Source organism: Contarinia nasturtii, unplaced genomic scaffold, assembly GCF_009176525.2.
Source record: "Contarinia nasturtii isolate CC-2019 unplaced genomic scaffold, AAFC_CNas_1.1 Cnas_scaffold_1240, whole genome shotgun sequence".
Taxonomy (NCBI): domain Eukaryota; kingdom Metazoa; phylum Arthropoda; class Insecta; order Diptera; family Cecidomyiidae; genus Contarinia; species Contarinia nasturtii.
Window position 1 is genome coordinate 4,944,396 of NW_022198581.1, and position 14,744 is coordinate 4,959,139.

General features: G+C 34.5%; 1 protein-coding gene across 1 annotated transcript in view; it reads left to right on the top strand.

Annotated features, from left to right (window-relative positions):
* The window catches only part of LOC116345413, an 80,530-nt gene extending 66,564 nt beyond the window's left edge, over positions 1-13,966 (top strand). Inside the window, exons 11-18 of the mRNA XM_031774732.1 lie at positions 9,258-9,574; positions 9,689-9,788; positions 9,910-10,926; positions 11,005-11,640; positions 11,722-11,862; positions 11,926-11,998; positions 12,074-12,299; positions 12,377-13,966. Of these exons, the coding sequence (XP_031630592.1) occupies positions 9,258-9,574; positions 9,689-9,788; positions 9,910-10,926; positions 11,005-11,640; positions 11,722-11,862; positions 11,926-11,998; positions 12,074-12,299; positions 12,377-12,679 (2,813 nt within the window). The 3' untranslated portion in view covers positions 12,680-13,966. The remainder of the gene's footprint in view (positions 1-9,257; positions 9,575-9,688; positions 9,789-9,909; positions 10,927-11,004; positions 11,641-11,721; positions 11,863-11,925; positions 11,999-12,073; positions 12,300-12,376) is intronic.
* Positions 13,967-14,744: the final 778 nt, after the last annotated feature.

Genomic DNA, 14,744 nt, shown 5'->3' on the forward strand with positions numbered 1-14,744 from the left:
TATATGGTCATAACGAATCAACAAATAAAATTGATAGCATATGAACCGGCGTGTGTAAGTGAACACGGATGAGAACAAGAGCGACACATTAAAATTTCACAATTTTTTTATTTTCAATGTATATGTAAATGCTTAAGAGCGCAACAAGGAGACGAAAAATTAAGCAAATGCGCCTGTGACTCTTTGTCTCTCGTTCTCTTTTTCTCGCCGTCTGTTTTACGGATTCGACAAGCGCATCCGACAAACAAAAAAGCACACACACACAATACTATATCGCAGTCGCAAATTCACTTCGATGCTCAGTTCCATTGGGAATGTGCGTCCACGTCTAGTTATTATATCTTTCCAGTGTGTCGTACATCGTTAAAATTGTGTTCGTTTTCAATTTTTTTTTAATTTGTCCGTATATCATTTTATTCGATTTGTCTTGTTTTTAATTTGATTTAAAAAAAAGACAAAAAAAACCAATAAAAGTGACCACATTTTGTCAAATTAAAAACAACAACCGTCAAACGAAACGAAAATCGACAACATCGACAATTGACGCAAAAACAATTCGTGAATTAAATTAATCACTGTCAAGTGAATTATACATTGTGCAAAAAATTTCATTGTTATTGTGTATCTGAAGAGAGAGAGGGAGAGAGATAGGAGAGAGAGAAAAGAAAAAAAACATATTTTTCGTTTGATTTTTTAACGTTTTTGACATTAAAACTCCAATTGGATTTTGCCGTTGATTTTTTGTTTTTCGTTCAAACAAATGGATAACGAAAACATGAGTCACCCCAAAACCAACACCACCACCTCCAGTAAGTACATACGATAATAGTATCGAATAAATAAATAAAACAACAGCAAAAGAATTGGGAGAATTATTAAAAAGGCAAACATGGACAACAAGAACGAAAAGACGCAATAGTAATTAAGAATTTGACATTGTGATGACATTTCAATGAATTTGCTTCGAAATAAAAAAGAAATTACCATAGGCCGATAAAATAAAGATGACACACCAAAGAAAACAAGCATTTCACATCACATTTTGAAAGCGTCAAAGAGAATAATTTGAAAATCGTAAAACATCACTTTAAGTCAATCTCAATCGCACTGATTCGTTTCGGCATTACCACAAATAAATGTCAAGTTTTTGATTTTTTTGTCAAAATCCATTTAACTGCCAAAATAGAGTGCCAACGTTTTCCATTGCCAATAAATTGGTAAAGACCATTGCCATAATTGTATGATGCGCCCGCGCCGATGATTCAAACGCAAAAAAATGTCAACCGTCGTTTTTTTTCATTCTCTATTCTCCAGTCTTCATAAATAACCGAAAACTTAGACACAAAATCCCTGTTCGCTTATGATAGCATATTTGATATTTTTTTCAAATAGAATGTGACTTAGTGGGTTTTTTTCTTTGATACTGCACTCATATCACATTCCGGTATTAGAATTTCATTCACATTCAGTACCATGTTCGAATTAATCGTATGCATTAATGCCGCTGTTGTTGTCATCGTTGCCGCCGCTACCATCACAATCGTCGATGACAACACTACACTGATGTCAACGGTACTGGGCCGCTGTCGTCTCTTTTTGTTTTGCCATAAAACCAATATTAAACCATTTGAAAAATCCATGAAATTATGTCATGTTTAAAGATTATACAATTCAAATGGTTTTCAAGAAACCGTTTGTTTGTGTCACGAAACATTCATTTCAAATGATTCATATAAATTCATCTGTTTTGTAATGTGCCCCATTTTGTTATAAATCGAGTTCGGTGCAAAGAATACCAAAAGAAAAGAAAATCCGTTTCGATTTTCGTTTTATTTTGTATGTAGTGCATAATGATGAACACACACACTCACTCACTCACTCACTCACTCACTCGGGGATCTCATACACACAGTTAGTTTGTAGCCGGCTGAAAGAAGAATGTGTTTGGTTATGTCATTACTGATCCTCTCATTGGTTTCTCTTAAAGTGTACTGCTCACTATTGAACACATTTAATGTATTCACTCTGCGTATATCGACGGTCTTTGTATGCTGGCATGCCGGTCTATGTGTAAATAAGATTTTCTCCCCAAAAATGGTAAAAAAAAGAAGAAATTGTCCACGGCACATTGAGTACTGTGAAATGATATAAAATACACATGCGCATCATCACGTTGCATTTTGCCGAATGCATTCTCTCTTTCTAGTTTCTACCGTATGTACGGTGTGCGCTAGAAATCGATGCACAAAGTGTAAGATTACATCGATACACCTAAAACTGCATACACAACGAAAAGTATGACGAAAAATGAAAATCGTTGTCGTTGTAGAAAGAATCAAGTCAGCTGCCGTTGCAGCCAAAGTAAAAATGGACATTTTTATTTTTGCAATAAGATTCTTGTATGTTACCGGATAGGCAAATGGTTTCAGGCACAAACAGAGACAGATGATGTTCAAATTCTAAATCGAAAGAGATGAAAGAGAAAGCAACCGGCAAAATGTCTTTGGCCATGATAGAATGCATATGATTGTGTTAGTGTTTGTGTTACAGTTTCATACATATTGGTATATTCGAAAAATATTCATGTATGCAATACGTATACGTATCCCATTTGCTTCCGTGTGAATATATCTCGGCAATGGATTTGATTTTGATTGTTTCTCTCGTTGTGAATGTGCATGTACATGTTTTTGCATGTCTATGTTACGGTCGGGATAAATAACTCGATCTGAATAGAGACAGAGCGATATAGCGGCGCGCAAATATATGTATGCATCGGTATTTGTGTGAATTGTTTGAATTAATACTGTGAACTGTTGTACCGGCGAACGAATAATATTGCTGTAGGGGAATTTAATGCGACTTTCGGTTTGTCGTTGCTGTTACTGCTTCTGCTGTTGCTTCACCTCTTCTCGCCACTCTGTCAAAATACACACGCATACACATGCATGACACAAAAACGACAGTAATCTGTACAGTCGAAGAAGAGAAATACGCACAAAATTTTGTTAACAAGAGCAAGAGCGAGAACAAAATGAAATACGCCAAAAAGTCGACCAGTCGTGAGTGAGACGTAAATAAAAATTTGGGACCGAAAAAAGAGAGAGATTTTTTTGTTGTTGTCGTTGTTGTTGTGTATTGTGCGAGAGCCGACTGAATGTGAATGTAAAAAGACGGTGACGACGAGAGTAAAGAATAAGAATACGAAACGGCAACAAGCGAATTAACTATACACACAGAGCTAGCGAGCGGCGTGCAAAGAAAGAGATTATTTCACATTATAACATTTCGATTGCGAACAAACTCTCAGTCATTTGCACTCTCTATCTCTTTCTCGCTCATTTTCGCAGTTTTTATTCTAGGCATTTCTTGTCCACGCTTAATGTATTTGTGGTGTGTGCGAAACACATTGTGTCTATTTTCTTGAGTATTTCATCGAGTCGCGTTTTGTTATTTCGCAGTTTTTTTTTATTTTCATTTTTAATTTGAGACATTTCATTTTAATCGTCACTGTGTGTGTTTTTTTTTTCTCGGCCACTGTGAAATATTCATCGTTTCGGTTTTTAGTCCGACTTTTTTTTAGTGTTAACAATTGTTGTCGTCGTAGTTTTTTTAAAAATTCAATATTAAATTTATTATATTGTTTTCGTTCATCACAACTTAGTGTGTAGTGAAATTGAAATTAGCTCCGTTCTCGTGTGTAAGAGCGTGCGCGCAATCTTCGCCGAATCACAAAAATAATTATGAATTTTGGATTCAGTCTTTAGTGTCCAACATTTTGAATCAGTTATTTGGATTATATTCCATTTTTGGTGAGTTGTATGCATAAATCAAGAAAGAATACGTTGAAAACGAATTAAGTTGTTAATTTTGTTTTGACACATTATACCAACGATGTAATGAATATGATTTATACAAAAAAAAAAGAAGAAAATTCAGTAATAACGTTGATTGAATGAAGCAGAACCAATGCGAATGGTATACAAAATTATTGAGAATTCAGAAAGAAGCCCGTAAAAGATTCGAGAAATAATTAACACAAGCACACATTCAATTCGTGTACACAAAACTCTCTCGGAAGAAGATCGAGAGTAGGAAAAAAAATATAGATAGAAAAGAAAAAGGAACAATCAGTCAGCACAAAGTTATACAGCATACTATAAATGTAATTTTCATTTTATTGTTCAACATAAATTTCCGTTTGCTCTTATTTATCTACAATGTTATGTGTCTATTGCGATGACAATGACTGTGAAGAAGCACTCTTTTTGCAACAACAACAACAAAAGCCTGAATGCGCTTACGATTCAAATGGCACACACATATATGAATTGCATCATGATTTGAAGAAAAAAAAAATGTTGTCGATGTTTTTTTCACTTTGAGGCAAGAAAAGGAAATGGTGCAAAAATGAGAAACTATCTTTTGATAAGGTTATTCAACACATGAAACACAAAAAAAAAAAGAAAATCAAAATGATGCAAGAGATTTGCATTTGGGTGTGTATAACAGATTTCGTGTTGTTGTTTGATTTCGATTTTTCATCGTTTCGCCATGTATATTTATTTCATTCGATGCAACACATCATCACACACAACCACACATACGATTGAAAAGAAAATAAGACAATAGTTAGAACACATATTAGTTGTCTTTGTTTTTGGTCGACCAACCGACTAATGATATCTACACACTACACACACCGGCTGTCATGCAATCATTTTTAGTTTCACTGCACTTTTTTCGCTGTACACTCTTCTCTTTTTTTTTGCGTTTTAACGAAAAATTGCCAGAATCTAAATGTGAGCACAAACTTTTAAAATCGTTTACGCAATGTCAAAGTAAAACCGTTCACAATCCATTGATAAATCAATGAAGAAAAATATGCACAGCGAAAAAGTGAAAAAGATATAGAATTTTTAACGCAATTTTTTGCCACATACGTTTTGTGTATCAACAACAAAATTACGAATCGAGACTTATTTTTTTTACTTGAATTGAGGTTATGCTCAATAATTCATTGCACTGCATTGTACCGATATTGTGTTGAAACAGTGCAGACGACAACATAAAATAAACCGTTGTGTGTCTTCTGACTTTTTCTTCGGGGTGTGCGCACGGTGTAAACAAGCAAATAAAAAGCCGTAAATTGTGAGAGAGAATTTTTTTTTTTTGAACTATAAGACAAAAAAAAGAAGTTTAATCCATTTGTTTTGTGTTCTATTTTAATCTTGGACACCACCATAACTTAGCGGTCAGTTCTTTTTTAATTCATTTGCTAATGCGAAGCAAAGACTTCATTAGCAAGTCGAAATTACCGGACAATTTGTGTTGGGTGTGTGTTTGTCTCTCTCTCTGTGTGTGAGAACACTACAAGCGACAATAAATGGCGTTTGGCAAACAAAAAAAATGTGTGGTGTGTTCAAATTGCATACACGTTTCGCGATGAATAACAACGGAACCGTGCTTTGAATTAAAAAATAAAAAGAAATAAAATACAAACGGGTAAATATTTTTCAGGACGCCACTTTATTTCTTTTATGTCAACATAAAATATGACTGAAACTGAGACGCAACGATTGCATGAAACATGAACAGAATGCTGAGAACAGAACCGACAAAAAAAAACTCATCCTGCATAGCCAAACCCAGAAAAAAAATCGGTCGTGGAAAATCCATAAAACGATATGTTAGGCTGGATTAATTAAAGAAAAGTGCTCATATAGCGCGTCTAGATTTTATTTTCAAATTGGCGTACACTGAAGCTGCCGGCAATAAATTTACGATCGTAGATTCAAATACACTAAACACAAAACACATATAACATTTCACAGAAAGATAAAAAAAAAACAGAAAATCTCTTTTTGCTGACGGTCGAGTTCACCTACTCTTTAAATCTGGTTTACTTGTTTGTTTTCGCAGCACACAATATATTTTTTTTCTTTTATCAAAACAAAACACGAAACGCTCAAAATGCACAGAAAGAAAGAATTGAGCAATTGAAATTCCACCCAAGTAAAAAGTCAGAATTGAATTCCGTTTTTAATGCAAAATGTTGTGAGGTGTCGCTAAATCTCGACCATGCCGGCTCCAACAATCCAATGCTCTTTTATGTTAGACGATATTTTCACGACATTTCTCGTGAAAAAGAAAAACCAATAAATTTACGGTGAATGTGTGTGTGTCGAACGTGCGGTGAGTAGATCATTGCATGTTGCAACTACTTGAATTGAACAAGTTTCAGTCGGCGGCGTTTTTTTTTCGGCCTGGTGTGAAAAATAAAACAACACAAATTTTAAAATGAAATTTATCAACTTGTCTGTCTGTTATGATTGTTTGAGTAAATTTCGCATGAAGAAACATATTTATCGGCAATTTCGATCGTCTTTCTCATTCTCTCTGGCACAAAAAAAAAACATCGAGCTGTTGCATCGTAAATATTGACAGCCTTTGCAGTTTTCCCCCGGCATTGCAGTAAAATGCAAATAGAGAGAATTGTTGTTTTTTTTTTGACGGAAAAGAGGCCAATACACACATGAACCGCATAGTTTTATCGACTACCGATACATTTCAGTATGCAGAATATTATAATAAATTTCTAGGCATTACAATGCCATTTTAATGATGATTTTTCGAAGTGGGTAACGCATTTAATGTTTGGGTGGATTTATTTTATGTGTTTCCAGCAAACATACTCATAAGATATCATCTACACATAAAAAAAGCACAACAACTTGTCGATAAAACTACATCGAATTTAATTACGTTTAAAGAAATGTGCAGTGTGAATGAAGAGAAGAAAAAAGAAATACAACGAACACAGCACCAAGCGTCCAACAGTCAGAGCTCATAAGTTATTGATTTTTGATTCCACACAAATACACTTAATTTATGTACGTTCATTCGAACCCGTTGCACAACATTTTGGAAATGCTCATAATGTGGTTTCTTTTTCATCGAATCGCCATGCCTAAATCGAGAGTCAACAATAAAAAAAATACACACAACCAAATTGAAATTAATTCGCAGCAACAAAACGAAGAAGAAGAAGAAGAAAAGGAGTAGGTGTTTTGAGTTGGACGAAATGGATATGAAAGGCCAGAATTGGTGTTTGCCAAAACGATTCGATAAAATTGATATAGCTATCTATTGCACCGATTTAGGTTCCGAAACACACTTGCTTCACACATAGTATTGTGCTGTACGTCGTTTGTCAGTCCATTTCGTAATCGAATGGGAATTGGCGAGTTTACTGATTAAAATCGAATAATTAATGTGTGTGTGTACCGAATTCACGGCAATTGATGGCTCATACCGCAACACCACATTCAACATTTGCATTACAACGACACTGAATCGTATAAAATAGATACCGTCTCTCACAGACAGCATGGCTATTTGTCTTCTTAACAGAAACCAAAAAAAAAAAACAATCAAAATTTATTTCGATTTGAAATTCGAATAACACACAAACGCACACACATTCGCACATCAAAAGTAGAACTTGAAAGGAACGAGCTCATGTTGACTTTTTAACGCAAAATGAGATCACTTAACATATAAATTAAATGTCAATGATGCAAATGTATCGATGATTCAAAAGCGATCGAGTGCTACTGTTGTTTTCATCTCTTTTTTTTTCGCACCCGAAATGGAACACACAGTTCTACACTCATTGCATTGTAGCAATAGCTATTTTCCGTGAATTAAACGTGTCGATCGCACATTTAGATTAGGACCGAACTTAAGTTTGAGTAGGTGCAATATTCCGCATGGAATCGATTTTTCTTCGTTACATTGGTTTGCTATTATTTTCTCCGCTTATAAATCATTTTCGAAATAGCAATCTATTTATTTTCTCATTGCTTGGTTACGAGATAATTTTTTTAATTAAAATTCACATTTTGTCGATCGAACGAGAACGAACATGACTCTAAATTTGTAGATGTGTGTGTGTGTTTTTGCATGGAAATGCCATACCATAGTTTTCATTTGTCTGTTGACTTATAATTCGCCAAAGTTGAATTTAATAGAAGTTAAATTTAGTTTGCGGCACGCACATAGGCACCATTTAACTCACACTTCACTCAATAAGGCGATGGCGGACACTCTTCTCGTATGTTTATCTATGTTTTACCCGCTTTCTATCTGACAGACGCTTAATATTTTGCTTCAGGTTTTGAAGTAGATTCATTTGGTAGATGAAAACAGATTAGTTCTTAGCCGCACCATTGTATGGATGAAAAACTTCATTTTGCCGAAAGTCATACGACTCTCGGCAAAAATATCTTTATTATTAATAGCGATTGCGGTTATTCCGCTCTGGACTGGATTGCACATCGAAACAAAAGTCGAAATGAAATTTAATTATTTAAAGATTGTCTGCGCCATTTTTGAATTCAATGCTTAAACAAAATGTTTGCTCTTGAAGTTTCGACTAGAAAATATTCCACCGGCCATTTATTAAGAAAAAGCGAAACCAACTGAATAAGATAAGAGATACAATGAAACATCTCTTTCTCTGCAGAACACGAAATAGTTGACTTCATTTTTATCATAACACTTTTTTTGTATAGATAAAATTAGGAAAATCGATTCTAATTTACATTCGCTTCTTCGATCTTCTCGATGGTCGCTTATTCCGCTTCGATTGTCACATAATCATGCGAATAAATCAATATGATTCCATATTTTTGTTATAGACGAGCACACAACATTGTCTATGTTGATGAATTGTGTCTAGGAAAGAAAAAATAGAGAAATTTTTTGTAAAAAAAGATAAAGCGAAATACACGCCCAACTAAGCGTGTCGTGCACTCATCAGCAACCGTAATCAGAAGGGAATAATTTTGTTCTGTTTTCATTGCGCACAGTTCATCTAAATTTAGAAGAAGCCCAATGCCAAGCCAAAAATTGTTAGTCGTTGTTTACATTAATGTACGTGCTTATGCATCGACGTTGAATTGTGTCGTGTGTGTGTGTGAGTGAGGGTATGTGTACGTTTGTACGTATACATGTCACTTTCATTTGCAACTGCATCTAATTAACAAACATGAAATTGCTTTCTTCACAAAATGAAAAGACGTTGGGATTAAAACACACGCCAAAGAACGCAATAGAATTTGACTATTTATAGGAATTTTGAATGTCGACATTTGTCGTGAACAAATAAATAAATAAATTCACCGCAACATCAACAACAACAACAACAAACATGGAGAATAATATGTGCCTTTATTTTTTATTATATTTCCCAGTGTTACCAACGAATAATTCAGTTCCTATTGAAAACGTGGTGGTAGCTGAAAGCGGCGAAGATTCAGACGACGAATGGAATTACATTAAAGTCGATAAAGAGAAACAACCCGAACAGGAAAATAAAACGCCAATCGAATTGGAGATTGAACAACCGGAAGAGGCTGCTTCAAGTGAACAACATCAAGAAGAAGCCGTTGAAGAAGACATCACATCACCCACACCGCCAACTGCATCGATTGGCGAAACAGACTTTGTCAATCAACAATCACATGCAATAGCTCAGGCATTTGCCGAGCCAGAAGAAGTTTGCACTGAGGTATTCATTTTATTTTTATTTCTTCGATTCAATTCTGTCATTTAAATGAAATCCATTTTATCGTTTCATACTGAACAAATGTTTTATACTATTTTTACTATTTATTTTGTGTAGCTACTCGAAGAAAAACAAGAAACCGAACATCCAGAGCTATTTGAATTGGATCGGGCTGAACGTTCATCGTCAGTTGCTGCTGAACACGATTCGGATTTGGGTAACGAACACTTAAACATAGCATTTCCATTATTTAATAATTATTGTTATTGATTCTTTTTCAATTATTTGTCGATTATTTAAAATTAATTCTAATCTTTTCTTTTGTGATTCTCCCCCAGGTAACGAACAAGACTTAGAAGAAGAGATGGACTCACAATTGAATCCAAATGCCGAAGAATTTGTTCCGGTGTCGCCACAACGTACATCGGTCAGTTCACCATTTGGCAATGGATTGACCAATCGTTTTGATTTGGACGATGAAGTGGTATCGCAAAGTCCACGCAAAGGAACGGCAATTTTAATGAATGACAATGATATTGTATTGCCAGCTGAAAATGATTTCACCGAAATATCACAGCGACCATCCGAATTGACAGCAAACGAACTCAATTTCGATAATATCCAATGTGATAATGAAAATGTCGTTACCGTCACTACCACGGTCGCTGATGCTGTGACCAATGATACCAATCTCATTACCACTGCTGATGTTGATGAATTAAAAGATGTTAAACGTCCCGAATCGTCCAGTTCACAATGTTCGTATCAGGAAATGAATTTGAAAGAAGCAATGCACGGTGATGAAAAGCAAGAATTGGCTGCTGAAGATCCAGATACACTATTTGCCGGTGGTGATGTACCAACAACCAATGGTGGTGGACAACAATTTTCCGAACGTGATCCAATGAATATGTCATTCTATAATGATGAAAATAATCCATTCAAGGAGCAACAAGAAGTTGATATGAATGCCGTTCAACCATTGCCCGATGATATGGACGATGATGTTTCACAAGAAAATGAATTGGTTGATTATGTATCGAAACCGGTTGTATCGAATAATCACTTGTTAAACGATATGCAAGGCGAAATGGAGGAATTGGTCAAGGAATTCTCATCAGAAGGTGAAAAATTGAATATTAATAGTGAACAACTTCAACAGCCGACTCCAATCACAAACTTAGTTCAGGAACTGGCCACAGAATGCAAGTCGATTTTACTTGAAGATAATGAAGATATTAAACAAAATGTTCCAAATTCCTACTACGCTGAACATGATACAGAACTTATGGGTGCAACACCAGTTGATCTCGATGAAATTAACCGCAATAGGGCCATTGAATGCGACAGTTCAGGTTCGTTTTTGTTTAACTTGTGCATTTTTACGATTTTATTTTATCTCTTGTGCCTTTTATTTTTTCAATTTTTTTTAGTTAAAGATATGTTTACCTTCTCGGAATCATCTCTGAATGCCCATGAATTTATACCGAGTGCACCAGTTTCAGATATGGACATTGATCCAGTCCGATCGGCTGGCGTTGTTGAATCAGAGTTAAATATCTTATCTGAAGATCGACATGAATTTATGCAATATGAACAACCGTTCATTGTGTCCGACGAACCAAGCGTTGAAGAAATTGTGGCTCCAATCGAACAACCAATTGAACCCGAACCTCAATCTCAGCCAGAACAACCCGAACATCCAATAGTCGAAAGCACCGTCAATGAACCGATTGTTGCGGCCGCTGCTGTAGTCGCAACTACAGCTGCCGTTGCTGCGGCTGCTGTTGGTGTTGCAAAAGCTGCTTCGCCCAAAACCAAGACAACCGAAACGAAAAAACCAGAAGTCAAGAGTAAATTAACAGCAACAAAGAAACCCACTACTACAACAACAGCGCCAAGAGTGGCAGCATCGAAATTGGCTGCAAAACCAAGCACAACTACTGTACCAAAAACCACGGTCACATCAAAAGTTGCATCGCGCACCGTTGCACCAAAGGTCGGCACCACTACTGTGGAAAAGAAAACAACCACATCAACTATCACACGTAAACCACTTAGTAACGGATGTAAGTACATTTATATTTATGCATTTTAATCAATGAAATTAATGCTAAATGCATTGGCGTTTGACTCATTCTTTTTCTTAGCTGGCATTACATCGACATCGAGTGTCGCGAAAAAGACAACTACATTGAGCACAGCCACAAAATCGGCCACAGGAACTACGCGTACATCGGGTACTACATTAAAACCGGCTACAGCACGCACATCTAGCGCAACCACTACCGGTAAATTACAATTTATGTTCAACCTACATTCGTAAATTATTCGTTCATATTTATTTGTTATAGCTACAAAAACATCGCTTTCAAAACCAGCCGGTACAAGCACAACAGCTGCTCCTCGAGTTCCATTGAGTGCAAGGTAAATTATTATTTCGTGTTGTTGTAATGAAATCTGAAATCAAGATGAACTATCAATTTTTCGGCTCGTTTTCAGAACTGTATCTAAGCCAGCATCAAGCGCAACTTCAAAGGTAACAGCTACAAAGACCACAACGGTATCATCAACGACGCGCGTAAAATCGGCACCAGTTTCAACAACTGCTCGTTCAACGACATTGACGAAACCAAAAACATCGCTAACTGCAGATAAACCAAGCGTTACAAAATCGACCGTTACAAAAGTGTCTCCAACAAAGACTTCGACACTAACTGCAGCTAAGGTATGGGAATTATCAGTTAACTATTCTTCGTTTGCACCGTATGTACAATACTAATTTATTTAATCAAATGTTTGTAGAGTCCAGCGGCAAGATCGTCGTTGTTAAGTGCATCAAAGACAACACCAACGCGAAAACCACTTTCGACTCAATCGAAAACACCGATCACCAAATCGCCGAGAGTGCCTACAACAAATGGTGTTGCAAGCAAGACTAAGGTTGTAGCTAAAAGTGCCGTTGGTGCTGCTGCCACTGCCGCCGTTGCTGGCATTGCTGTTGGCAAAGAAAAACAGGTGACAACAAACGGAAATTCCAATTTGAATGGTCACATCGAGGAGAATGGCACCGGTGCCGAAAAGATTATAGATGTATCAGCTGATTAGAATAATAAAATCAGTGGGCATAATGAAGAGAAAGCAGGAGATTCAGAAAAATAAAAACAGAAAAGAATCATTGAGAGAATAGAAAAAACTGTTTCAAAACAACAACAACAACTCAAATATGGTGATGCACTTTATAAAAGATTGAGGACGATTTTTTGATGAAATGTCCAGCATATTTAATTTTTCTTTTTATTTGCTCCATTGATAAATATATATATATTTATGAGTAAGCGGTATGATTTCCTTAAGTTTAAACAAAAAAAAAATCATTCAGTTTTTTTCTTCTTCGTCATGGTTCGATTTGGATTCCTTTTTTTTTTTATCAAATTAAGTTTTTCTTCTTTTATAAATCGAACTAACGTTAAAATTCTAATGTATTTTTTTCTTCTCTGTTTTGTTTCTTTTTCCAACACAAAAACATACACAAAAAATTTAAATATCAAACAAATCTACCAATATTATTCTTCCATATTTGCTAGAATTCATTTAAAAATTGATTTTGACTCATGCAAAAGGAGATAGATGAAAACAACACATACACACACCTACACAAAAATCATCAAACAGAATAATCTAACCGTAATTTAATTTAAATAAAAATAAAATAATCTTTTTTATGGTAAAATTAACTAAAAAAAATCCAAAACAAGATATAAATAAATAAAAAAAAGAAAAAAAAAATTCTTCAATGTAATCAGATGTGTCTATGGATATGGAAAACGAATTTTAAATGCGATAATATTGCGGTCTTCTGTGTAATTTCGGTTGTTTCATGTACTCGAGTTTCATGATGACAACGTTACACACATGAAATTGGATGAATTTAATGAAGAATGCGATCAGAGCGCATATGCTATGTTAAAGCGATTCTTTTAAAGCAAATTTTAAGAATGAACAACCGAGTAGAACGAAAAAGAGTGGAATGCTATATTGACAATGGGCAAAAGTAAATAAACAACAAAAATAGAATAGCAAATAATTATCAAAATAAGTTTAACGAAACCCTTTCTTTATGTCTTCTGAATGTGAAAAAAATTAAAAGAAGAATAAAAAAAACTACATGTTATTTGTATTAACCGTAAAAAAATGATCATTATCAAATATACAAATAATATGAGAAAGAAGTCAATCCATACGAGAATAAATCACAAACACTCACACGCAAATAAAAAAAAAAATCTATGATCTATATGTATATCTATTAATAATGTAATAATTATATCACGAAAAACAAACATCAACAAGATAAGAAAAAAGATAATTCGATCCCCCTCAAAAAAAAAAAAACCATCACGATAATTATACACTCATACACATTATCAATTATTATCGATTTACGTCGAAGACCAAAACCATTCTTAACAATTTCGCATTTTTCATTATCGTTTCTGTCAATTTTATCGAATAAAATTAAATTAATAAAAAAAAAACCAACACAAATGTGAACACTAAATGCATTGTTTTATCCATGAATAAATTTAAGTGTATTGAACAATGTGCGAATGGGATCGCTGAAACAATTGATAAAGTGCTGCTATTCTGCCACAATTGTTCGATGTGTATAAGTTCCCCGTCTATAAGGTATTTTATAGATTTTGGAACAATTATGGGTGTGAATTAGACAAAAAAAGAAAGGAATTATTTATGCTTGCAGTATATGGTTCAGCGACCGATCCGCAATCATAATAAAAATATAATATTATATATTTTCAGGAAGCTTTGTTTTTGCTTGTTTTTCTTCATATTTTTTTAAAAAATAAAACGAACAAAAAAAATATTTGATGATTATAGCTAAAATATTTGATAATTTCTTTCTTTTGGAATTGCATAAGTCCAAAATGAAACAAAAAAAAAGAAAAACAATTTGTTCATTTGCAATCATGCATTCAACCAAATTGAAAATAAATAAAGAAATATTTCGGAGCTAACGAACAAAAATAAAATACGTATAAAAAACAAAGAGAGAAAAGAGTTGAAATAATTGAAGAACGAATGTAAACGAAAATATCATTTTATTTATTACATTCGAATAAACAAGTGCCCGATTTTATTCGAAATCTTAAAA